General features: G+C 43.9%; 1 protein-coding gene across 1 annotated transcript in view; it reads right to left on the bottom strand.

Moving 5' to 3' along the window:
* Positions 1 to 1,900: 1,900 nt before the first annotated feature.
* Positions 1,901 to 26,922, bottom strand: part of eprs1 (glutamyl-prolyl-tRNA synthetase 1) — a 29,351-nt gene continuing 4,329 nt past the window's right edge. Inside the window, 35 exon segments of the mRNA XM_065952448.1 lie at positions 1,901 to 2,771; positions 3,536 to 3,600; positions 3,696 to 3,774; positions 4,227 to 4,387; positions 4,526 to 4,699; positions 4,856 to 5,053; positions 5,156 to 5,311; positions 5,664 to 5,765; positions 6,155 to 6,234; positions 6,351 to 6,423; positions 6,565 to 6,774; positions 6,953 to 7,004; positions 10,256 to 10,518; positions 10,602 to 10,823; positions 11,736 to 11,999; positions 12,640 to 12,909; positions 13,963 to 14,130; positions 15,108 to 15,317; positions 17,108 to 17,225; positions 18,081 to 18,193; positions 18,284 to 18,491; positions 18,591 to 18,727; positions 18,827 to 18,937; positions 24,175 to 24,234; positions 25,144 to 25,228; positions 25,365 to 25,561; positions 25,563 to 25,599; positions 25,691 to 25,719; positions 25,721 to 25,863; positions 25,949 to 25,991; positions 25,993 to 26,039; positions 26,042 to 26,141; positions 26,235 to 26,342; positions 26,344 to 26,362; positions 26,908 to 26,922. The exon segment at positions 26,908 to 26,922 is cut by the window's right edge and continues 80 nt beyond it. Coding sequence (XP_065808520.1) covers positions 2,621 to 2,771; positions 3,536 to 3,600; positions 3,696 to 3,774; positions 4,227 to 4,387; positions 4,526 to 4,699; positions 4,856 to 5,053; positions 5,156 to 5,311; positions 5,664 to 5,765; positions 6,155 to 6,234; positions 6,351 to 6,423; positions 6,565 to 6,774; positions 6,953 to 7,004; positions 10,256 to 10,518; positions 10,602 to 10,823; positions 11,736 to 11,999; positions 12,640 to 12,909; positions 13,963 to 14,130; positions 15,108 to 15,317; positions 17,108 to 17,225; positions 18,081 to 18,193; positions 18,284 to 18,491; positions 18,591 to 18,727; positions 18,827 to 18,937; positions 24,175 to 24,234; positions 25,144 to 25,228; positions 25,365 to 25,561; positions 25,563 to 25,599; positions 25,691 to 25,719; positions 25,721 to 25,863; positions 25,949 to 25,991; positions 25,993 to 26,039; positions 26,042 to 26,141; positions 26,235 to 26,342; positions 26,344 to 26,362; positions 26,908 to 26,922 — 4,468 coding nt within the window. The 3' untranslated portion in view covers positions 1,901 to 2,620.

Raw genomic sequence — 26,922 nt, forward strand, 5'->3', positions numbered from 1 at the left:
TAAATATAAATGATTTATCCTTTCTAACTTCACTAATCTACTTTATAACACAAGATACTGGTAACACATATATCTTCAAGGCTTAATTCCTTAATGACGCTAAAAGACGATTATGTTCAAAGCCGACCTCCATCGACGGTCTTCCAATTCCCCGTTCAGTGATCTTTGGGTGACGTCACTTCATCCGTTAATATTTGCAGTCTTTGGGTTGACCCTGTAATGCATGAAGGGAGGAAAATGGGAACAGCGGCATGTGGGTAGTTCATCGACCTATGCTGTGAGTTTATTGACTTGTTCCTCGTGGCTGATGGCGTGCCACTAGCGGGCCAGCGGAAAGACGTTACAGTAGATCTAGATCTGTGTAATCGATAGATACAACTCAACGTCTTTATCAATCATAAATGTGCCAGTGAAAAAAGACTAATGCTGCGTTGATGGCATTTCTCTGTGGGATCGCTCTCCTTCTGTTCACAATTATTCTGACGGCTAGAAATACTAGAAAAGAACTTAACAAGCTCAAGTCCATTTTCAATTTTACATTCCTTTGATAGCGTCACTTTGATGCATTTACATTGTCAATAAAAACAAAAGAACATTTAAGGCAGTAAACTGTACATGATACCACTGGTATTGGATGCCATGTGCGTCGTGGTGGTGGGAGAGATTGGCGTGACGTTGGAGAGGCAGGTACCGTTGACCCCCTTGTAGCATGACAACGACTACCACACACATCGATGAACTCACAGCATGTCGCTGCACGCCACATCCAAAATTTCTCTCTTTAAGTCACTTCATGGACTGCAAGAAACAGCTCCACACAGATTTTGTTTTGAAAAATGGAGACAGGAAGTGCCGGTTGTTATCTGTCGGACAGACGAGGCACAGTATTATGTAACCAGGGAGGCTTGCAGTCCAATGCATGGTTCAGCCTGTAGTCACTACACAGAGTGAACAGTTTCTATTTGTTCTTGATTCACCTGCTCACATAAACTTTGCAGAACAATGACCTTGTTTATTTGTTAAAATGTTCATTACTTTTCCACTTTTCCACACCACGTGTCAAGTAATTTTAATAATTGAAAGCATCAAGAAGTCAAAATGATAAAAAAAAAAAAAAAAAAAAAAAAACACTTCAGATCTTAACCATATTTTTTTAAAGGTTTATTTTGGGGCTTTTAATGAATTTACTGCTTGAGAGGGCCACGTACCCCATATGCATCATATTTAGACAAAAATCAGCTTCAAGTAAAATAGAGAGAGAACAGACTAAACTGCACAGACATGTTTAAGGATAGAATCACCAAATATCAGGAGTCTGACTTGTATTTGTTGTTGCTGTGGTTTCAAAATTGTTTGACTTTTACATGCATCATATCCAAGTTTAAAATTCAGGTAAAAAAAATCTACTGGTAGACTATAGGCCTCCTCCGGCCCCCCAATGCTTCTCATCGGGCCCCCAGAACATAATTCAACTTGGGTGGTTAAACAATAAACATAAACATAAAATCCCAATGCTGAAATACTCACATTAGGTGACACCAACTTCGTCACATCGGGCGTGACAGCATATTTTAAAGTCCCCCCCCCCCCCACAGTGTCAGTCAAGACAAATAGCTGGCCTTTGTAAAAATGTAGTTGTGACCCCTGATGTACAGTAGCATGCTGTTTTTTACTTTAGAAATGAAGCTGTAAATTCAAACCTATAAGCTATTCAAATCAGATTTACCGGTCCGAGCTGTAGCATCTCAATAAACTACTTCTAAATACTGATGTGATGCACGTGTTGTTTTTTTCCCTTCATGCTCTCATGTAGTCCATTAGTCTCTTAATAAATAATAAACGAGCCACTCGGCAGGCCACAGATCACACATCCTGGATACAAAAAACAACACGCCACAGGTTGCCATGGAAATGACTTTATTATCCACAAAGAAGAGGGAGACAGGAGAGAAGTGGACACAGGGCTGTTTTGATTGGACAGTAACAATATAGGTCGTCTTCTGGCTCGGCGGTATTACTTTTATGAAGCCGGGAACAATGAGCCACAAACTGTAACCACTCAAAATGAAGAGAGGAGGAGGAGGGCGGCGATGACAACGAGAATCTGCAGAGGTCCTGAGACAGTTTGGAGATAAGACCACTGGCAGACACAGAGAACCTTCCCCCAGATCTTAGGACACACTTTTCATTATTTCAAAATCGTTAAAAAACTTAAACTAAGATGGGTTGTAATTCAGAAGTGGTTTTTAAATTCAACAGCGTCAATTTTACATTTTAGGTGAAACATTTTGAAAGGACTGCAAACAGAAAGGTAATGTCATGCTTTATGGGCCTGCTGTCGGGTGTTATCCTTCCTCACACAAACACAGTGAGACACAGGGAGTGTTCATTCATCATGAGTGTTCAGTGAAAGAGGAAGCAGCCGTGTGGGAGAGGAACAGTGCTACAAACACATTTCTGTTAGACGATTTGTTAATACAAATACAGAAACATAATCCCAGTCACCTCCATATATACCTGTTGCCCTACGTGACCCCCCCATGAGATTAGAGAAAAGGATAAAAATGAGAGAAGGTGTGAGAGCCCTTTACTGAGTACGGTATTTAAGTAGAGCAGCTTTTTAGTAGCTGCGTCCAAACAGGGTGTAGTACTGAGCAGCCTCTTTGCCGCTGACGCACATCTGGCCCGGCTGCAGCGTCTTCAGGGGGGAGAAGGGGATACAGAGGCTCTTTGCTCCCATGGATGGAGCTCCAGGCTCCAGGTCCTGGTCCCTACAGGGGGACAACATAAAACAGTTAGACTCTGTAAAAAGACCTGTGTCCAATAATGGATTTTTTTTTTGCACTTCAATTTCAAAGCACTTCTCACCGACACAAATCATAATGATCAAAAAAAAAAACATCCTGAATGTATGAAGGTGAGCGACTTATCTCCTCTAACTGCGAGACTTAGAAATTGAGATATGCTCATGGCTTTGGGCAGAGTGTTAAAGGTGACATATTCTGCAAAATCCACTCCCCCATGTTCCTCTAACTCTAACATGTGTCTCTAGTCCGTCTACAAACCCCCCAATGATGAGAAAAGTCCATCCTCTCCGTCTTCTGCCTGCTCCATTTTTCAGAAAATGTGTGCTCAAACAGGCTGTTTGGAGGTTTTCCCTTCATGACATCACAAAGGGCAGTAGCCCCTCCCCCAGGTGGGTGACACTCCCACAGCTAGGTGTTTGTTCTGCCCTCTGAGTCTGCCTTCTCACCGTAAACAATAGGACATGGAGCGAGAAAGCCTGAGCCCAACCAAGCACTTCCAGAGAGGGGGCGTGGTCATTTACATATTTAAAGGTACAGACACAGAAACAGCCTGTTCTGAACAGGGCTGAAATAGAGGGGTTTATAGGCATGATCAAATACAGGATGCAGGACAAGTACAGGCTGTACGAGTGCTTATTGTACATGAAGAATAACGATGTGATGGACCATGGCGTCTCCTGCGTCCTCTAATGGGTTAAATTGAGCACTAATTATCTTGTCAGACGTACTTGGCAGTGGTTTTCTTGATCCAATCCTCGCACTCGATCCCGCCACAGAACGGAATCTGGACGATCTACAAAGCAAACAAACGTGTCATCAATCCTCTTATCAGGTGCGGACGGACGATTAATTGTTCAGCGCTCTCGTGTGGCGGGTTGCGTTTCTCACCTTGCCCTGGTCCATCTCCTTTTGGAACTCTTCCATCGTGTCTACAGCCACCATGTTGTTCTTCAGGTCATCGGAAGCTCTGACAAATACACAAAACATTTGAAATCTTAGTATAATGTAACGGACGCATGTGAGCGTACTTTAATTTACCATCCTAATACCATCAAAACATAATTTCTAGCACAATGGCGCCCCCTGCTGGTTGGTATGACTTTAAGCCTCATGCTGTTTTCACACATGCACCCCTGAAATTTGTAGAATGCTTTAGACAGACGTCCCGCGCCTCGAACAGAAAATGTACTCCCGGGCTGGCAGGAAAAAGTCCGGCTTAAGTCGGGGTGAAATATGTGTTTGTGTTCACTCATGCACGTTTTCAGGAGTTTTGTGCAAGTGTGAAAGCACCTTTTCTTGCTGCATTCACTCATCTGCACACCGTGACTTGATGAAATATTCTGCTGCTTGCGTTCACACATGCAGCTCACCCTGAAAGTAGTTTACTGCATGTGTGAACAGGGCCTATCAGAGTCTTACTTCTTGAACAGGTTGTTCTGGATGTCCTCCAACATGGCCACCAGCTTCTTCTCCACCTCAGCCTCTGGAATCGTCACCTTAGCTCCCGTGTCTCTCCTCACAGCCACACACTGTCGCTGCTGCATGTCTTTAGGACCGACCTCCAGACGGATCGGGACTCCCTGAACCAGAGAGAGAAGGAAACGGCTACAATCATTATTAAAGCCCTCGTAACAATCCTGGAGGTTGAGTTTTGTAGGTTTTTTATCCTTTTATATTTGACTTCTTCTTGTTGGTAAAGTCATGCATTCGGGTATAACCTTGAGTTCCCAGTGGTTGAACTTCCACCCGGGGGAGTAGTTGTCTCTGACATCAGTCTTCACCCGGACGTCGGCCTGCAGCAGCCTGCTGTTATATTTCGAGCACTGAGCCATCAGAGCCTCTTTGTCCTGCTCTGGCAGCGAAGCGGTGACGCCACATGGGATGATGACAACCTGAAGAAAGCGAAGTGAAAGTGTTGATCATTGGTAGGCTGATAACTTTAACTGGGATATTTTCTTCTAGTTCATACAAAAATGATGATAAGAGATAGAAAAGCATATCGTCTGTTTCTCAATGTGTCTGTATCGGTGCGTGCTTCCTGTGCGTACCTGCAAACAGGCCACCTTGGGCGGCAGCACGAGTCCCATGTTGTCCCCGTGGACCATGGTGAGGACCCCGATGGTCCTGGTGGTGATTCCCCAGGAGTTCTGGAAAGCTAGCTGTTTCTCCCCCGGCCTCTTTGGATCCTCAAACATGATCTCAAACATCCTGGAGAAGTTCTGTCCAAGATGGTGGGACGTAGCACCCTGATGACGCACAGAGGAACAGCAGCTGTTTTAACATCGCCCCTAACATCAACTCAAAACGTCCTCCGACTTCACTTGAAGTGATTCAACACACTCCAGTACCTGAATGGCTCGGCCGCTGGCTGAGATGAAAGCCTCCACGGTGGTGGTGTAATCTCCTCCTGCAAACTTCTCCTTCTCCGTCTTCCTCCCCTTCACCACGGGGATCGCCATCAGCTCTTCATACACCCTGCCGTACAGATCCAGGATCTGAAGCACCTACATGGCACAACAAAAACACTTCCTGTTATTTTTATACTGAAGCATCTAAATCAGAAATATTCTAGCAACCGTGAGGGGAACATTGGGAGTTAAACTCGATATTAGCATAAAGATATCAGCTGTGAAGAACTGTGCAAAAGGCTTAGGCCACCGTTTTCATCTATGTTGCTGTGATTCATCATGCCAGTCCGAAAAGGAAGCGCCTGATTGAGCGCACACAGACATATTTTGAGAGAAAAACAAGGATAGTCTCCCGCTGTGAGGAGGATTTCAGGGGTAGTCCTCCTGAAATCCTCTTATGTGTGAAAACGGAGTGATTGTGGTAGTTGTGAGTAAGAAGTGCTCTTACCTCTTCAGCTGCCTCCTCTTTGGTGGCAAAGGCTGTGTGACCCTCCTGCCACAGAAACTCTCTGGTCCTCAGGAAGGGCTGTGGATGTTTGAACTCCCATCTCTGGAGGAAAGAGGGAACAAGAAGAACAAGAAGAGTCAAAGACCGTATAAAACATGGACGTAGTCTCAGTGATGTTTGTTTCTGAAAAGGCGTTATGAAGCCAAAAGATGACGTCAACATATTGAAACTGGTGTCTCCAACTAATTTATTTCTCATGTTATTTCAAATGTTCATTTAAATTTTTTGACCTCATCAAGATTCTTTGGTTTTTGCAGCCAGCTTCAAGTGGACACCCGAGGAACTGCACTTTTTGCACAATAGAACAAATGACTTCCTGTTAGCATCTTTCTGCCGATCGGTTTGATTCCACGAGCTCGTAGTTTCAAAGAGAAGTTGAAGAGTTTGTGTGGAGTAGAACGTGTGGGGGGGGGGGGGGGGGGGGTACTGACCACAACGTTACACCACTGGTTGAGTTTGATTGGCAGGTCTCTGTGGGACTGGACCCATTTAGCATAGGCGGGGTACATCACTGCAGTAGAAATAAAAAACAAGGTTATAAGTTCAAACCAAACAAAGCAGGTTAACAGATTGATTTGTTCTGTTTCAACGTGAAGTCAGAGGCATGCTGGGAGCTGTAGTTCAGACCTGTCTCACTGGTGGGCCTCACAGCAATGGGCTCGGCCAGCTCAGTCTTTCCCGACCGGGTCACCCAGGCAACCTGATGAAGATGACATCACCACCATCAAACGGTTATAACACAGCTGCTGAAATGTGTTTTTATTTCCTGTAGTTTCTGTTAAACTGTCTTCATGTTGTTGTTTTGTCCACAGGGGGGAGCGGAGGAGATGGTCGCGTTTACCTCTGGAGCAAAGTCTTCAATGTGGGACTTTTCTTTCTCCAGGGCGGCCTGCGACACGAACATGGGGAAGTAGCAGTTCTCGACGCCCAGCTTCTTGATCTCGCGGTCGAAGAACTCTTTGATGGACTCCCAGATGGAGAAGGACCAGGGCCGCAGCACGTAGCAGCCGCTCACATCGTAGTACTCGATCATCTCTGCTTTAGTGATGACCTGCGGGGGGACGAGGAACATTCAGGCAGGTGATCGGCAAAAACACAACAACAGAGACGTACAGAGTGCAGAGCAGGGCGTGGGACATGTTAGCAGTTTGACTGCACAAATATATGACCCTGAAAGAAATCTCTGACAGGTGCGTCAGAGGAGGGTCAAACTTAGAGTGTGTGCTCACCTGAGAGTACCAGTCGGCGAGGTTCTCCTCTTTCTTGGCCTCTAAGCCCAACCTGTCAGGAGACATTCAACAACATTAGTGCGATGCAAACAGTAGGAGTTCATGTACATATCACAGATTCTCTCATCACAGATTTGTACGCATCATTTATTTGTAGGAATCCAGTTTTTAAGAAGTGAAGCTCGTAAATGAAGCCTATCGATATATTTAACTTCTCTTTGAAATAACTACAACACATTATCAGACACAGATCATCCTGCAGACCTGGACTCTCCTGCAGGATGATCTGTGTTGAGGGGAGCTGGTTAAAAATGTAGATTTTAGGTGTTGGATGAAGATGCTTCAGGTCGTAGATTCTTTGACTGATGACTTTTCTGCTCTGTGACTTCAGGATACGCTGCTCTGTGTCTGTAACTCGTTTATTCTGCTGCATCCTGTCTCAGCCAGGACTCGTGTAAATGAAACACTTAATCTCAATGAGGTTCTCCTGGTTGCATACATTTGAAATAAAATTAAAAAAACCAGTGATGTAGGACGGTAAATACACTACATCAGGGTGATCTACAGAATTAACCACAACACAAACACACACGTGACATTCATTAGTTAGGTCTTAGTGGACGAATCGAAAAGGAACTGAAGCCCCGTTTCCACCAGGCGGTTTGGTTCAGTACAGGTCAGTAAACACTGAACTTGCTTGCGTTTCCACAGCCAACCGTGACCTTATTTGGCACGTGGAGTGTAAGCTAAATGGCGATAGCGGCGTCAGCTATGTGATGACATCACAGTGTGACATCATAGTAGTCCAACACGGTGTAGCCCGCTATTAATTAAGGTCAATGAAGAAGAAGAACAGGGACACAGTAAACAAAAGAGACCGTTTAGGGTCGGATCAGTACCCTTGGCACCCCAACAGAAGGGTACCAAAAAAGTAAGACATACAGTACAGATCACTTATTTTGATACCATTCCCAATTTTTGACGGTGGAAAGCCAGTAAATTGGTACTGTACTGTACTGAACTGAACCGGACTGCTTGGTGGAAACCGGGCTTTAGTCACTCCAGAGTTCATTTAAAGCTCCTGTGAGGAACCTCTGAGTTTTGTCGATTTGGTCAACGCTTACTAAACGTGTCCTGCACATGAGCAAGGTTCAGCTCGAGTTGAATCTATGGCCTGGAAAATGTGATATTGCAGCATGATATTAACTACCTCATCTGACACCTACGTTTCAGCAGCGTCGACAGCCAGGCGTATAAAAAGAATGAATCTATCTTCTTTACTGATGGTCTCACTTCCCTTTGTAGGTCATAAAGAAGCATTTAGTGTTCATTTCAGCGAGCAACTAAAAATCCCTCACAGGAGCTTTAAACTCTACAAATAACTAATTTAGTCCATAAAAAAACAGCCATTCCAAATCCAGCCAATCATGCAACTCAAAGCAGAGCAGTAGCTCTAAAGCGAGCAAACCAGCGTCCTGCTGATAGCTGATCAAAATTAAAGGGAGACCAAAAGGGCAACAGCAAAATCCCTGTGATCTGCTCGGTATCATGTACCGGATTATCAGATTTCATGTGAGGAACACAAGTTTTTATTTTACTTTTTGCATCTTATATCAAAAACGGCCCCTCAGGAGTTAAAGGCTTGGAGGGTGCTGGTGTGCCACTCGTCTGTATTTCTGATGGATATGAACATGCAGAGTGGAAACATTCCTACACATTAGCACTTCTTCAGCGTCATCACATTTCAAACCCGGAGGCTGACAGCAAGGCCCCACACACACACACACACACACACACACACACACACACTGATCGAGCAGACGAAACACACACACCAACCAGTCAGAACTCACCACGTCTCAGTGTTTAACCACAACTCTTAGGTCGTTTAGCTACAGGAGAAGAAGGTCGTGATGCGACGATGATCCGCCTCCAGAGTCCGAGTAACAAATACAAGTCTCCACAAAGACCCGGTGTTTCACCAGAGGCTCCAAGATACAACTCGCCGCCTCGTAGGTTTGAATCAAACGATTAATCAACAGCGAATATTATTTGTGGTATCGACTGAAAAACCGCAGTGAAAGCGATACTTCTTAATAAGGAAGCTTTTCTTTGGACCAGACGGTTCAGCTTCAGTCTGTTGTAGGGTTGTCACGGAAACAGAATTATAAAGCGTGCACGATTCTAGTAAAAATCAAACAATATCGATACCTCTAAAGATAACACGTCTACAAAAACAGAAATGGTAGGCAACCGATATTTGGTCATTTCTTGTGAACTCCAGCAAACTGTCTGAATGTCTTGGCAACGTTTGAGTTACCAAAACATATTCTAAAGGCCCGTGTCCGCCTGGCACTTGTTTGAAACGTTGCCAATAAGTAGAGAGCGTTTTGCAGCAGCAGGGGGCCGCGCAGCGCCCAGCATCGTTTTTAAGATTATTCCACCTTTTCTGGTTCAGCTACTCCGAGCACTTCGAGTTTAAAGTCTTTCAACTTTACTTAAGGCCGCTGCTGACACACACCAGCGCTCTTTTCAAAATATATGATGACGCCGTGTCTCTCCCCGTCATTATTATTAAACTCATCATCCAGACAAAGTAGGAGGGCAAGCATCCTCCGTTTGATGTTCATGGTAAAGAAAGAAAAAAAACATCTCAAATATAAAACATGTAAGAGTAAAAAGCAACAGTCGACTGTTGTCAGAGACAATCAGATAGACAAGACGCACGGCAGCGCTTTTATTCTCAGCGTTTCATCCAAGCACCAAAAATGGACAGATGGACATCGGCCCTAAGTATTCATGCCATTTAGAAATTGGTCTCTGTCTTGTGCTCACGGCAGCTTATTGAAATCCAACTGAAGATCTGACGTTTGTTAAAAAGCTTTGGTATTTATCGACACTATCGATCACTGAAATAACGGTGCATCGTTTCAAAACACTTGGTATCAAAACGTATTGAATATTATATATTATTATTATTATATATATTTTTGAAGACTGTAGAGCTTTCCTCTACGTGGGAGACAGGAAGGAAATGTGACGTAAAACAAACAAAAATCTGCAGGAAAAAGTCGAGTTATTTTGAAGTTAAACCTGCGTTTTAAGACAGAGACTGAGGTACAGAGTTCAGGGTAGAAAAGACGACTTCAGATGCAAAAAGTAAAATAAGAAGTTGCTCCTTGATCACCTGATTTTAGAATAACTTTTATCTTTTTATTAAAGATCAGATTTACTCTCCACTAGGTATCATTTCAAACATTTATCTGTCTTCCTCTGTCGTCTGAGTCTTCTGCAGTCTCTCACCGTGTTTGTTTCTTCGGCCCCTGACCCTCTCCTGCTCCTCCTGCTCCTCCTGAGGCCTCTTTCCCCTGGTTGCCTTTGTCTCCTTTTCCCTTCTTCCCTCCTCCTCCTCCCTGTTTCTCAGACTTGTTCTCCCTCTCTTTGCGGTTTTTGTCCTCTCCTCCGCTGGCTCCTGCGGCAGCCACTGGTTTGTAGTCCTCCCCGGTCAGTGTCTTGTACTGGCCCTTCAGGTCCAGGAGAGTCTTTACGGCTTGATCCACCTGCTCCTGAAACGGAAAGACAGATGATGTTTTTTGTTTCATCATCAGTGTAAGTTGTAGGTAATACCTCCTTGCTGTCGGTTCCTTACCTTGGGGGCTTTCTCAGACTTTAACTTTCTCACTAGCTCCCCCTGCTGGGATACCTGGGAGAATAATTGCTGGGCCGGCGGGGCTGAGTTGGTTGAGGGAGCGCTGGACTGCGTCTGGGCCGGGCTGGCAGGGGCTGCTCCTGGTTTGTAATCCTGTCCAGTCTGCTGTTTGTACTCTGCTTTAAGAGCCAACAGCTGCTTCACTGCAGCATCCACCTGATCCTGATGAGCAGCAGCAAGAAGACAAACGTTCATTTACGGCAACTTCAACACTTTCAGGATTATTTCACAAGAACCTCTGCTGCACTACATTACCCAGAAGCACCTGTCATTGCAAAATCCTTTAGATGTCTTAAAGATGACATCATCAGTCTCTATAGTTGGTACCAGCATTGCTAGTCCTTCAAAAAAATGATCAATAATTACATTTTGTATTTTATTTTTAATATAAATGTTGCGTCTCTGGTGTAACGCAGCCACCTGCCACTAGTTGGGACTGTGGCTGCGGTTAACGAGACTGCACTTCCTGTTGTTCTGCACGAAAGTAAACCATCACAGCGGACTGATGACATCTTGTACGAGCAGTGCAGGTGAACTGACACATCGACCTGAACAATATGTAACAACATTCATTATCACAGGCATGAAGATGTTAACCTGCGAGGAGGAATGAAGAATGTTGGTGCTAACGCTGCTAAGTCGAGACACGCTCGATAAACCAGTTCTACATCGTTCACCTGCAGAGGAACGCAGCTGGCAGCGTGCCACACATTTTGAGGGCATTTAGGAACTGTCTGTTCTTGCTCTAGCTGCACCTCGGACGAGAAGCACGGCTGTGCACAGGGAACCAGCGATCCTCAAGCTGTCGACTTTATTGTTGAAAATGTGATGCACTGTTTCCAATTACCATCGAAGAGGCTACATGCATTATGGTTTTGGACAGTGTTCTGCCGTGTTGAATCATGTGTTTCATTAATTTTGTTATTATGAAACAGTCAATGCATTTTCAGTTTCTCTCTTTTTGTTCATATGGAGTTGTTGAAAGAGAAACACTCGATTCAGTGAAGGTTTTCAGAGAACTGCACAAACTTTCTGTGAGTCAACGAAGGGTTAACTTTTTTAATAAAGTCTCACCTTGGGGGCTTTTGCAACCTTCAGCTTCCTCACCACCTCTCCCTGCTCAGCCACTTTCTCGTACAGGCCGCCAGCAGGAGCAGATCCAGAGGTGTTCTGGGCGGGGGCCGGGGCGGGGGCCGGGGCCGGGGCGGGTGCTGGTGCTGGTGCTGGTGCGGCAGCTTTCTGAACTGGAGCCACTCCAGGCTTGTAGTCCTGACCTGTGGCCTGTTTGTACTCTGCCTTCAGGGCCAGCAGCTGTTTCACCGCTGCATCAACCTGGTCCTGGAGAACCACAGGCGACGATTAGAGTTCATTTCAAACCAAAGTGTAACAATCCAGTTTAAAAAAGAAATATAGAGTTATCACAGAAGAACTCTTAAAAAGATTACGTCTTCAGAAATCGTCGCATTATATCTGAAACATTTCTCGTTAACATTAAATATGCCTCACTAATTAGAGAACAATCGAAGAAAGGCTCATTTATTTAGACAAGACAGTGAGTAGAGCCAGAAATTGAAGCGAGAGAGAGAGAGAGAAAGGAGCAACAGGTCAGATTTGAATCCGGGTTTTAACTGTTACTGTGAAGTGGGATTTAATCAGATTTGCCTAAAAGTGGCCAAACAACAAAGAGTCTGTAAATCAAATTATGACATCATCTTTTCAGCCTGAGGTCAGCACACTAAACTTAAATCTCTTATCATAACTGAACAAACACGCTACACACATCTGGAGTAAGATACAAACTGACTAAAGTTTCTGCAGGGTTCAAAGACATCGTTGCAGACATTTACAAAACTGTGTGTGTAAGTTAGAAATAAAAAAGTACCATCATATCACATTTTGAGGTCACTTAAATTGAACTGAAAATCACACTTGGATTAGTTCCTTCTTAAGGCTTTGTACTTTTCTTGTATCAGAATACCTTGGGGGCTTTTTCAGACTTCAGTTTCCTCACAGCCTCACCCTGTTGTGAAACACGCTCATACAGGCCTGAAGGAGAGGAGGAGGAGGAGGAGGAAGAAGAAGAGGAAGAGGAAGAGGAAGAGGAAGAAGCGGAGGACTTGGCTGCAGAAGAAGGAACAGAGGAGGCAGGAGAGGAAGGGGCCATCCCCGGCTTGTAATCCTGACCGGTCAGCTTCTTAAACTCTGCCTTGAGAGCCAGGAGCTGCTTCACCGCTACGTCGATCTGGTCCTGGTGCCACCAACAAACCAACTTATTTTAACAACGAGGTAATCGATAAATGTGGCATGTGAATGACGTGTGAACATGAAGGATACGAGCAACGAGGGGACGAGACAAACAAGTTTGGACCAGGGCTGTCAAACCATTAAATGTGATTAATCGCTGAATTTAAAAAATCAAAGCTCGACCCAAAGGCAGAGGCAACTGGACTGTTCTAAACTTACTGGTGGACGAAGCAAGAAAGTTAAGCCTCTGAATTTAAAAAGTGAATCACAATTAATCGTGTAAGTGCACGTCCACAGGATCCTGTTTGTGCATGTGCGTTTCAATCTGTGCATGTGCAGCATGAGTGTAAAATAGAATTAATGAAGGATATCTTCTTCTTCTTAAGAGCATGTTTAAAATTACACTAATTTGCATTTAAAAATGGTTTTTATTAGGCTTTTATTTTGAAATGTTGTACTGCCTTAAGGATGAGGGTAATTAACTTCCTGTTTGAATTCAACCGTGCTTTTATTTTGAAATAAGTAAGGCCCTTCTGGTAGATGGAAGGTTAGGACATGAAGTTAAGCACAGAAACAGGAAGTGGTTAGGGATCCCAAACTGAGGTCAAAGGAACGGTAACAAAGGTCAATGTGTGATGTCATCAGGTCAATGTGTGATGTCATAAGGTCAATGTGTGATGTCATAAGGTGGATATTACTGTCTGAGAGTTTGTTAAAAGTGAAATGAGACATTTAAAGATGCAGCAGTGTCCTTCTTTTACATCACTGAGACTACAGGGAGACACTGAGGACCACTATCTACGGAGAGCCTGAAGGGACAAAAATAAGTATGCATTCATTTGGTAACTTTAATTAATCGTGATTTACGTTTAATGCTGACAGCCCTCGCTCGGACGCACGATTTGACAGACCAACGGATGAGGAGAAATGTGAAATGAGTCGATGGGAGTTTGATGGACGGACAGACGAGTTGTGATCAGACGGACAGATGTGGACAGATGTGGACAGATGTGGACAGATGTGGACAGGCTGAGCAGTTAGACACATGTTTACATACCTTAGCTGCTCCCTCTGCTTTCAGCTTCCTGACCACCTCCCCCTGCTGGGTAACACGGGTGAACGGACAAGAAGCAGTGTCTGTTGACAGGGTGGGCGGGGCTGTAGCTGTGGTGGGAGGAGCCATGCCTGGCTTGTAGTCTACGCCGGTCTGTTGCTTAAACTGTGCCTGCGGAAAACGAGAGGGGAAAAGAGGGAGACTAAAAGTCAAAATTCATTTTAAAGGGATAGTTCAGTATTTTATTTTTTTAGGTACTTGTCAATTAGTGCTACCGGTCTCAGAACACTTTTTGAAGGCCCTGCTCTCGTCTTCAATCAATCAAACTTTATTTATACAGCACCTTTCAGACAAATTTAATTGCAGTTAAAAGTAATTCACAAGAGTGCAGAAAAGTTATTGACGAAAAAGTAGTTTATAAAATCACTGAGAGACTAATGCACAACAATAAGAATTAAAAAACATATATATAAAAAAGAAAAAACGACACATGCAACAAGATATTAAAATTAATACATAGGAGAAGAATATTTAAAATTGTAGTAGGATAAAAAAGACAATACAAGATTGTTAAGATTTGAATTTATAAGTATATAAGCAACAGGAGATGCCGATCAGCTCGGCCCCTTAAAGAGAAACCAGCTGGAGAACCGGCATGAAAGCCCGGTTATCGACTGTGCAGACACATAATTTAGTTCATTTAAAGGTCACATATTATGCTTCCCTTTACTCATATTTCCTGACTTTTCTGATTGAAAATGTTGAGGCGCTGCATGATAACCACCTCGTCATACGCTACAGCGTACAGCCTGCCGGACATTCATTAGAAGAAGAAGAAGAAGAAGACTACCACATCTGGTACACTTACACTTCTACAAACAACCAAACATGAGCATGCTATATATATCCACACTGTGTAGCGAGTAGGAAGGCAACAATTCTCCTTACTTACGATCTTCCATGCAAGTATTTCTCTCTGAATTGTTTTTTTTTGTGTGTGTCTGAGTCCAAGCGCTGGGATTTGAATTACATATTAAAAATCAACATTTTCATCTGGGCTGAGAGCTGGAGGCAACATTAGCCGTTTTGTTTGATCCTTTTTCTCAACTAAATATCAAAGTTAGTTCTTAGAATGACGGCTGATGTACCTTAAGAGAGAGCAGCTGCTGAACCGCCTTGTCCACTTCTTCTTTGGGGGCCTTGGCGGTCTTCAGCTGGCGTACAGTTTCACCTTGCGCTACAATGCTGGAGAATAAGTCTCCGGCTGGGGAGGAGGCTGAGGCAGGTGCAGGGGAGGAGGCGGGCGCGGCCTTTGACGAGGCAGACTTTACGGACGCAGCCTTTGATGAAGCAGCAGGCTAAGACGAGAGGGAAAGCAGAGTGAGTGTCTACCTGCAGGTTCCTCTTCGCATTTCTTTGAAACAGCTTCTCTGTTCTTATAAAGCCCTCCTTGTGTTTTTACATCCAAAGTCTATCCATACTACGACTCCACCTTTGCTCTATCAGACCAGTTAGTGATCGCTATCTCATCTTCTATTGCTTTCTGTTTGACTTTGAGTATCTAATCGAGGTTTCCATCACATCGATGACAGCTGGCCTGCCTGGGTGAGACAGTTTGGCAGCGGCCTCCAGGTTTATTCATAGCAGCACAGGTATAAATCCAGACCTTGTTTAACTTTATACATAAAATCACAGCATGCAAACAAGTCTCCCACTAGAGCGTCTCACTTTATAAACTGTAGCTTCTTATGCTGTTATTGTAGTGATGCGCGTCATATGTGTCACCACCAATAAGCGCTAATCTCCTGATGTGATGAAGGAATATCGAGTGAAACACTTCAAAAACACGAGTAATGTACTTGAGCGTTTCACCTTTTTTTTTCCAGCAATTTTCAGAATCAGAATCTGGGTTTATTACCAAGTACATTCACACATACAAGGAATCTGACTTGGCGTATTGGCGCTTAACAATTAACAAGGAAATAAAGCAGAACTAACAACAGCTTAAATAATACAGTTTAAAAATGTAAAATATATTAGTATATCTCTTCGCTTCTCTTCCACTGCAGAGCGAGGCGAGGTGGGAGAAGTCGCACTGTGTGTAAGAAATGAAGGAGGAAGGAGAGAAAGGAGCAGGTGTGTGTGTGTGTGTGTGTGTGTGTGTGTGTGTGTGTGTGTGTGTGTGTGTGTGTGTAGATAAGAGAAAAGAACAGAGGAAAGATGAGCAGATGAACTCATTTAAGTCTTAAAATAAGTTAGATAATAAAGCACAATTAATATATATAATGTACAAACTAATAATTAACATACAACCTAAGATAGTGTGAGAAGGAAGATTTTGAGAAATTCCTTTTACAGTGTTTATGTGTGGAAGAGGAAAACTGTGCGACGATTTCTCCTGGTGGAGATAATGGTGCATAAATAATATTTACATCTGTGAATTAAAATTTTGAGCTTTGACTTTTGTCAACAACGGAGAAAAACTTAATTCGGCTCACCACGAGGCGTTCATTGACGAACCTCTGAGTGTGACATGAGTCAACAACTCGTCAAAACGACGTAATATATAACGCTCTTGTGCTGTAAGGACACACACACACACACACACACACACACACACACGTTAGCCTACCAGAACCGGTAATGTGTTGTCGATACTTCTGATTGGCCAACTTGGCTTTACATTCAGGATAACAAATTGTCTCCTGTTGACTTGGCGTGCTCTTGATAGCAGATAATGATTTTTTGCGTTTTCATTTGAACGAAGGTGTTTTTTAGAACTTTGCTTACATGGACGAGATTTTTAGGAAACTACTTTAGGATTCAGCTCGTACAAAGGCGATATATATGTGCGATGCATGAAACACCCAAAACATTTTTATCTTTCATATTAATTTATGCCTGAAAGCAGATAAACTACAATATGAAATGTTGGACTTTTAATTTGTTGTGAACGAAGCGTAATGATTGAGAGCTGGTGGTGAGAAGTCAAAGTGTAATGTGACACCTGTGCAGAGATTATTGATCTCTCCAGGTATTCTGGGAAATAGTGTTTAGAGGGACAGACCAACAACAACAACAACAACGAACGAGTTCCTCCAGCCACTGAGGCCTCAAACATTCAGACTGTGAGTTTTCTGGTACTCACCGTGTTACTGGAGGCCTGGCTCTTGCTCTTGTCCTTGGATCCGGCGGTCGGCATCTCTTTGACGTGTCCGTCAGGAATGTAGAGCAGGACACACGGACTCTCTTTACAGCTGTTAGGACTGTAGACGTTAACCACAGTTGGAGACGGGGTGACAGTTAAACATAGGCCGTATAGATCATGGATGTAGTCTCAGTGACATCAGCCATTGGTTTCCTAAGAGCCGTTATGAAGCCAAACGATATCTCAATCTTAGTTTTGATCAACGAAGCAACAGGAAACCCTGGGGCGGGCTTTAAAGGAGAAATCTGTAACTCTGACACCTAGTGTTTAAAATGGGTAATGCAGTCCAAATTCAAAACATTGGAGAGAGCTGTCTCAGTATGAAACTTCACAGACATGTTCTGTAGAGCGCTGAGACTTTTATGAAGTGGTTGAAGAGGAGGAGAATATGTGATCTTTGAAAAGAAGAAAAAGCCAGCAAAACATGCACAGCACTTATTTTTCGTTTGATTTCAGTTTCATTTCTCAGGACTATTTAATAAAAGAAGGAAGTGATGTGTGAACGCAGCAGGAAATGCAAAATTCACTACGAGGGAGTCAGCGGAGAGGATGGCATTTCTATTGTGACAGCCCCTGCTTAGAGAGAGTCTCTCTCTAGTTCTTTATGTTAGCACACTCTTATCACACCCATGTTCACTACTGATAATACAGATTAAACACGCCTCATAGCTATCCTACTACACGTTTATGAAGGAAAATCATTACAGTGTTGGACTCTGGCCATCTTGGATATGTTGTAAACATTACACCTTTATGTTCTGCCTTCGAGTTTTAGCGGCAGGCTGAGTGCATGTGCAAGGGCTTCAGAGTCTTATCTACAGCACTTCAGTTTCTACTTCTTCTGTATGGTCTATGGTTAGACAGCAGAGAACTGGGATTATACTGGATCTAACAAACGGGCTCCGTCTCTCACCTGATTGGCTCATAGGGCTGATCACAGATGTAGAAACCACGTCTCTGGAGCTGGATGATGTCTCCTTTCTTCAGGTTCTTCAGACACGGATCTCCGAGCATCTTCTCCTCCAACTGAGAGAAAGAGACAGTTCCCAAAACATGTTTAAATAAAAATCACATGTAAGATGAGACGGACGTGAGAAGACGCGCTGCAGGACAGACCTTGCTGTTTTTGTTGATGAAGTCTTTGAAGTCGTCCTCTTTGGTGATGACGGGTTTGGAGATGAGAGGCTGGTAGTTGATGCAGATGGCGGGCAGCAGGGGGGCGCTGCTCGTCTCGGCCAACCATGTGATCTTTGTGGTCTTCTTAAAGTCCTTGTTGTCCAGGTTCAGGCGAGCGTCCATGGACACAACTTTTCCATCGGACCCTCTGAGCAGCAACAAGACAGGGTTAGATCACGGAGAACTGGGAAAGCATGTTGTTACTCATCCCTAACGTCAAGACGCTGGGCGATATTATCCTGCATACTTGGTGATCTTGGTGATGATGAGGTTTCCCCAGTTGATGAAGGTGACCGTCTCTCCCTCTGAAAACGTCTCAGCGTCCGCGCCTTCGACCAGAACACGAGGTCCGTACCAAACCTCCTTCATGCCCACCTCTGCGTTCTGAAATCATTTAATGATAAAGACGTTACAAATGTAATTTCCTGAATTCAAATCATGTTTAATAGAATTTCTGTCACAGGAAATAGAGATGACTCGGACCTTGGGGTGTTTGGCCACTTCCTTCATCTCCTCTGCAGCTTCTGCGACAGAAACAGGAACCACGTAGGAGCTGGACAGAGCTGTGAACCTGGGAGCCACTGGGTCGATAACCTAACACACACACACACACAGACGGGTAAAGACCGACACAGAGACAAACGTTTTTCAGTAAAGGAAAACGAAAACTGGTGCTGCACAGCTGCTTAGTAATGAAAAAGACAAAAGCTGTAAATGATGCAAATGAATCCAAAAACAGTTTTTCTTTGATTCAAAAATCAAAACAAAGATAGCCCAGCTCAGTGTGCGATGAAGGAAGGAAAGAAAGACACGAGACAAATGACGAGCAGAGAAAAAAGAAAAGATGATTTCTGTGAATGAATCATGATTGTATGCAGACGAGGGGGAAGGAGGGAACAAGCTCTTCCACAGCTGTCACTATTCCACCAGCCTGTTTCACTGTTTAACTACATCTCTGCAGCGTCATCTTCTGGATTTTTATTCTAGAGAATCACAGAGACGTGTTGATGGATGCTGGTGATGCGGTCTCACATAATGTATAACGATAATGTATTTAGTATTTGAATGCTTGGCTGCTCGTCTGTGTGAAACTCTGTTGATGTTTTTCTGCCTGTCTTTGCCAGGACACTCTTGAAAAATAGATTTTTAATCTCAATGAGTTTCTTTCCTGGTTAAATAGCGGTTTAACAAAAAATGGGATTAAGGTCCCAGCTGTCAACCTAGCATTTCTTTCCAGGCAGAAAAGCGCTGGCTGTGTTTGCATGAAGCGTTTGTGCGCTGAGAAGAAAAGCGCTGCATGTCCGTCCTGTCTCCATGACAACAGTCTGTTGACAACGTCACTGCTCCGATACTTTTTACTGAATGTTTTACATTTGAGATTGTTTATTTCCCGATCAGAGACGGAGCGAGGAGGATGTGGGTGCAAGACACGATCCGTGGGCAGCAAAAAAAAAAAAACAGGGAATATGAAACATTTAGAAAAGAGCGCCAGTGACGCCAACAGCGTTTTTCTGAAATGTTGAATGTTGTGCTTGTAGAAAAGACGGCGGGCGCTGCTCTTTTTCTTCAGGCGGCTGCTGTCTGCTGCTCACGACCTTTGACCTCCTCACTTAGGGGCACTTAGGATGTACTTCTAGGGATTTAAGTTGGAAAGCTCACATAAATTATTGATCATTACATTAAGCGGATATGCGCAATAAATGAAGAGTTCAAACTGTGATGGACTAAAAGGAAGAGATGAAGGAAGGAGGATTAAACTCTGGATGTGAGAGCCCGAGAGCTTCGATTTGATGTTTTTTTTTACCGTGAGGAAATTTAAATTAATCAAAATCCCGAGAGAGGGTGTGACGTCGTACTGAATATCAACACTGCTGTGATTCTGTTGCAGTGTTGAAGATAATCACAGCAGTGCCAATATTCAGTACGTGTTGACCTCGAGCCTCACCCTGACCTTTTGACGGACACCTCATTTGGCCAATAATGACCTTCCATTCACTGTTCTCAGCATAGAATGACAGGCTGAGATGAAAGGAGGGGCCTCCCCCTCTTCAGGCCGACTGCACGCGACTGTGCTGATGACTAACGTTACATACAAGCATCATATATATATACATATATATATATATATATATATATATATATATATATATAAACAAAATTGTATTAAAAGTATTTAAAAGTTGATATTTATACCAAGATAGGCTGTGAGTCATGAGAGGAGAAAACTGTAAGATTAGACACTGAGAACAAACGTTATGTTCTCAGGTAGCTTGCAGTGTAGCTACAAGCAGTAAACAAACACGCCAAGTCCTGCAGGGGGCGGGGCTTCTGAAGGCGATGAGCCCAGGAGGAGGGGCCATGTTTGAATGTTGTGTTTACAAACTACAATGAACATTTCTCCTGACTCCTACTTTAAGAAGTCATAAACAGATGAGTTATATACAGTACATATAAACTGTCTACATAGAGTGTTTTACCAGGCTTTAAAAATGTTAATTTCTGCCTTTAACATGGGCGTGTTTGTGAGTTCTGGGGCTTCTTCAGATAGCCTCAAGTGGACACGCTAGGAACTGCAGTTTTATCCACTTCTGCAACAGCTTCATTTCTCAACAGTGACGTTTGCTCCCGTTTCAACAGTTAAGACTTTTCCTGAGTTCGCTCCAGTATTGTTCACAATCTGGTATGCATCGCTAACCTGTGTTACAAGATGAGCTTTATATTATGGATAATTTAAATACTCCAATTGTTCTCCACAATCAGGTCACAGCTCAGTGTTCACACACGAGCTCGGAGCGAGTGAAGTTTCAGTTTCAGTATTTTTCACCCGTTTCTATAAAAACCCAGCTGCCTTCTGCTGCTCAGTACAGAAACACTCTGAACATCTGTGTGGACGGCAAAACAGTGAACATGGTTGGTGGATGTTTGGAAAATCAGCGTGGATGAAAGCAGGGAGGGAGTGGCTGGAAATGAGGAGGAGGAGGAGGAGGAGGAGGAGGAGGAGTACCTTCAGACAGCTAATTGGCAGCTTGGAAACAGAAGAGTGAGATGCTGTTTTAATGTCAGATACAACGAGGGAGGAAGAGAGAGAGAGGAAAGAGGTAGAGACACATTTACATAGAATGGAACCTTTAAAGAAAATCGCCCCTCAAGCCATTTGCTAAAACATCTGTTCCTCCATCCTGTGTTTGTTTTTTTCCTCATGTGCTTCCCACATTTACAGAGTCTACACGTCTGCCTCTCACTCTGCTAACCTCCGTCTACAGGAGTATTCCTTTTGTAGTTGTCATCAGATAAACCTGTGGTTATGTGTCATGATTGGTTTGTAGAACTACCAAGCGATCCGGTTTGGTTCAGTACAGTATGGTACCGTAAACCAGTTTCTTTCTGGCGTCTCAACAGCCAATCGTACCCTGACTTGGTAAGTGAGGTGTAAGCCAGAAGGCGAAAGCCGCGTCAGCTATGTAATAAGAAGGAAAACGATGTAGGACATCCAGCAGAGGACGTTAGTCGCAGAAAACAGCTGTTGCAAAGGAGGAGACAATAAATTCGACCAATCAACGGACTGTAGTGTGTCTAGCTCTGCCCTTTAGGAGTCGGATTGGTTCGCTTGGCACCCCAACAGAAGGGTAGCAAAAAAGGAGGACAGTACGGATCCCTCATTTGGATACCATTCCAAACTATCGACAGTGAAAACGCCAATAATTGCGTATGGTAACAAACCGAACCAAACTGCTTGGAGGAAACGGTGGATTTGTAGATGTTTAAAAATGAAGTACAGTTTTCATTTCCCATAAATAGGAGATCCACAGTACAATCCCTAACAATCCGATGCATAGGGCGCACTTTTAAAACCAAAGTTTTCATCTGAAAAGTCGGCTTTCATACCAGTGCGACCAATAGACTAGTATATAATGCTGATAAACGCTCTACCATTACCGAGAGTGCAGCCGCCACCATCACACACTGCACATGACCCGAGTGGTTTGAATAAACCAGACTTTTATCCGTTATTAAGTATTGTTCAGTAAGTAAAGAATGTGGAGTGTTGGACTGGTTAAAGAGTCCTAACAACAAGTGACAAGCGAAGATGGGCAGCGCGACGAGTGAGCAGTCGGTACTTCACAACTTTCACCGTAAGCTGAGAGCTCAACTACCGTACTGTAGCTGGGAGGAGTGCAAACTCCACAAAGTGAAAACAGACGGTACTAAAAGAGCTACAGAAAAACTGCACGTTGTAGACTTTGCTGAGCGCAGAGGAAATCATCACGCAGCACGATGGTTTAAACCTTTTTCCTCTCTGAGAGACGCCCAAACACAGACTGGTCTTATATACCGGTGTAACTTATATTCAGGGTTTTACGGTAATTGAGAATATGTTATTTGAATGTTGGGAGATTTTTGTGTAACGTAAATCAAAGTGTTCATTTGACTCAAACACAAACCTGTAAATAGTTCAACCAGAGATCCTGCGCTCACTGAACTCAGAGGTGTAAGATGAATTGTTAAAGTAACTGAAAAATGTTTGACCTCTTTAAACGGGAGCAGCTGCTAAGGCCCTGACTCATCAGGCAGACAGCAAAGAAAGCTTTATGTCTTGGCCAAAAAGTTGCACTTGAACACACCGCAAAGACTACAGCCGACGGCCAACCACAACGTATGTTCTGCTCATGTGAGAGAGGAAATAATTCTCAATGCCAGCAGGGGGCGGTTGTCTGTAATCGTCATTCCAAAAAAGGGAAACCGGAAAAGGACGAGGAAGAACGTGCACATATATATATATAAAGCGTTGTTATGATACAAGAAGGTTATTTTTATACCACTGATTAAAAGTGTTTGTTGTTGTGAACTGATCCACTCATCTGAACAGCCAATCAGAGCGAATCCCCTCAGCAGACCGACACAGATTCAACATGTTGAATCAGCTGAAAAAAGGCAGACGTGGGCCGACTGGAGCTGGACTCACCGCAAAAACTAGGGCGATGATCGGACGGGTGTGTCAGGGCCTTTAAAGCAACTTTAAAAATCTCCAGTTACATTAAAGAAGCTACGGGGTCATGAGACTGTCTGAAGAGTGAGGGAGGACAGGTACAGGTAAGAAGATCATGCACATGAAGCTCTTTGCATAAACAGAAGTAAATGTTTCATCCTTCCTCCTGCTGTCATCACGTCTCTACATATGTGTCTGATTCACACTTAACGCCTTTTTTTAAATTCAAACTACGGTTTGACACTCAGTCATTTCTTCTCCTAACATCTGACGAGTAATCTGTGTCTAACAAAGTAAACATCCAATAGTTAGTTTCACACCTTCTGTCTGACTTGGGGATGAAGCAGCGAGTGCCAGCTGGGAAAACCACACAGAGGAAGCAACAATGAGGGGACGGTAAGACGTTATGAAAAAGGTCAAACCAGATGAATAAAGGAGGTGAAATGGAGCAGCTGCTTTGTCGTTTTGAGGCGGGGTAAATAAAAGGAGAGAGGGTTTGGGTGATGTGGCAGAAAATAAAGTTGCAAATGAATGTGTGTGAAACAGAATGAGAAGAGCAAAGCAGGAAGAAGCCATGCCAGCAGTGAACCTCTAAACCTGTGAGGTCACAGGTGTCCTCGTCCCTTAACGTAGATCTATATAAGATATAAACCTCAAATGTTGGATCTTAAATGTAGTTTTTGAGTGTACAAAGGAACTTTTTCAAGTGAATCGTACAGCTACATTAATTAAAAAAAACATTTTTATTTAAAAAAAATGGAGCCTCTTTTCGATGTGAGGATCATTTCTATCTCTCGTGGTTGAGTTCAGACTGACAGTGAAACGTCAGAGCAGAAACATTTACCTTCTTATTGAAGGCCCAGATCTTGTCCCACTCCATGTTCACCACTGACCGTGATCCTCCCTGCACAAACACAGAATAAACATTTTTATAGGAGAGTTTCTTTGTTAAGTTTGGAAATGAAAAAACAAAATTCCATGAAAGAAAAATAAATTTTCACGTTTTTAATCCAGTGTTCCTGCGTTAAATGTTCATTTATCTAACCCTAACCCATGTTGCATAAAACCTTATTAAAACTCTTATAAACACAATTTTCAGTCATTGTTCGGAAGCGTCAAAACAAATTGTTTTATTCTGAAAATAAACCAGCTGTTTTAATGTTGTTTCGGTGTCTGACTTCCTGTCCTGCTCGTTCTGCTCTGTGGTAATTTGTTACGGCATCCTGCAGAAATAGAAGCTTTGCATATCTGGACTTAAGGACTGTAGGAGCTGGGACACAGCGGAGCATCTGGTGGAATTTGGGGCTACATAATCGTATTTTCTCCTCCTGTAAAATGATTTAAGTGTCTGATGACTCATCCTGCACTATGGGGCGTTGTTAGGGAACAGTAAGGTTCTTCTTTTTCTTCGTACTTATCTGTCTGTTTTGTAAATGACTTTGGACTGGTTTTCATGGGGAGAATAGAGAATGGGTTTAAGCTGTTCTGGGTTGTCCATTCCTGAGGTGCGTACAGAGCGGTGCTGTGTCGCTGTTAAATGACGTAATACGACTCCTGGGAGAGGACCCGTATGGACACCGACTTGGAAGCAACTTGACAGCCGACCCAAACCCATGAACTTGTTTTTGAAACCAGCAGTATCTTCTTATGTGATCCAACTACAACTAAAAACCTGAACTCATAGACGAAGCCTGGGCTCGTCGCTCATCGCACAGCCGTGTAGCCCTGTCGTTGTTTTCTGGCTGATTTTGAAAGATTATTCTTCATTAAATCTGAATGTGCGTCATCAACTCTTTCGTTATGACCAACGTACCTGGGCTGCTATGAACTGTTTCAGACCCTCGACTGTCATCCCTCTCCTCAGGACTCCTCTGACTGTGGGGAAACGAGGGTCATCCCTGGAGGACAAGAGAGGACAAGGGAAAGTTAAACATGGAGGATAAAGAGCTAAGAGTGAAACTACAGAAGAAGTAAAGCTAGGGAGAGAGTGGGATGAAGAAGTTGTGAGTAGAAGAACGTTAAACTAAAACCCACCATCCGTCGACGTAGCCCTGCTCCACGAACCAGGTGAGCTTCCTCTTGGACAGCACCGTGTTGTTGAGGTTGAGTCGGGCGTACTCCCAGATGTAAGGCTTCCTGAGGCGGAGCGCTTCAATGAACCAGTAGAACTGCTCGTCACGATCGTGGTACTCTGTGGTCCTCAGGGCGTGGGTCACCCCCTCCAAACTGTCCCACGATGGGACAGGCAAAGTCGTATGTTGGATAGACTCTGCAGGAAAGAAGGGAACAATGTTGTAGTTTAGTTTTAACATGAGGAGTAATATTCTAGTTTGTTCCGCATTGGACTCATTTTTAAGTACTTGTAGGAGCTCCCGGTGCGTGGGTGGGGGGGTGTTCTTGCAGCGGTACAGGGTGGGGTCTCTCATGCAGCCGTTGTTGGAGCTCATATCCATCTTGGCTCTCATGCAGCAGGTCTGACCTAACTCTGTCCCGGCTTTCATGTCGGCCCACATCTTCATGTTCTGCTCGACGGCTGCAGAGGCAAAGAGAGAGGCGTTGGATTAGAAACTCTCGTGCTGAAGCCTCCGGTATATGACTTTGTGTTTCCTGGCGCTTACTGTTATTTCTGCATTTGGACTCGGCGCGCTGCTCCCTCTCCCAGCTTCATCTGCTCGGGAGGAGTGTTATCGATGTAGGCTTTGCCTCGGAAAGCAGCTGCTCAGCAAATCGCATGATGGTGGGGAAATGGTCGCTGGTGTAGGTGAACTGGTCGGGATGGATCTGGAGCATGGCCACGTCCTCCAGGATCACCTGAGAACAAATAAAACACAAGTAAATACACAACAGGAGTTCCTCTTTTAGGCATTTAGTCCTGGAGGTAATGTCATTTTTCTGCCGCTCTACCTTCTCAAAGTCCTCCTTTTCCTTCTCGGGGTTGGTGTCATCGAAGCGCATGATGAGCTTGCCTTTGAATGTGACCTGGTAGTGTTGGTTGAGCAGAGCAGCCTTGGCCGTGGCCGATGTGCAGGTATCTGGTCAAAGTCAGACATTCAAAATGGCCCCCGTTAAAAAACTGCTAAAGGCCCCGTGTCCACCAAGCGGGCAGAAAAGCGCTGGTTGTGTGCTCGGGAGCTCTTACATGAAGCGTTCGGCGGTTGACTGCACGTCTGTCCTGTCTCTATGACAACAGTCTGTTGACATCAGCCGCTATTACTACTGCACGTTTTATATTCGACATCGTTTTTTACCCAATCAGACACAGAGCAAAGAGGATCTGTAGGACACTCAGTATATCTTAAGTCCTAAAAGAGGGTCGGTGATGTCAACAGCACCTTTCTGAAAAGATTAAAGAATTTCATTCAAAGTGCTCAGAGCAGCTGCACAAAAAAAAAACCTGTGCTTTTTTACAGGGCGAACGCCTGCTGCTGCTGCCAACGCTTTCTGCTCACTGAAAAAAAGTGAGGAGAAAAAGACGCTGGCGCCCAGACAGAAATGCTAGGTTGACACATCACACACTCATCATACAAAACTTAAGAATCTCAAAACCAACTTCTCTAAACTCTGAATCAAGCCTTACCCGCTGGCCTCAGGA

This window comes from Labrus bergylta, chromosome 3 (assembly GCF_963930695.1).
Source record: "Labrus bergylta chromosome 3, fLabBer1.1, whole genome shotgun sequence".
Taxonomy (NCBI): domain Eukaryota; kingdom Metazoa; phylum Chordata; class Actinopteri; order Labriformes; family Labridae; genus Labrus; species Labrus bergylta.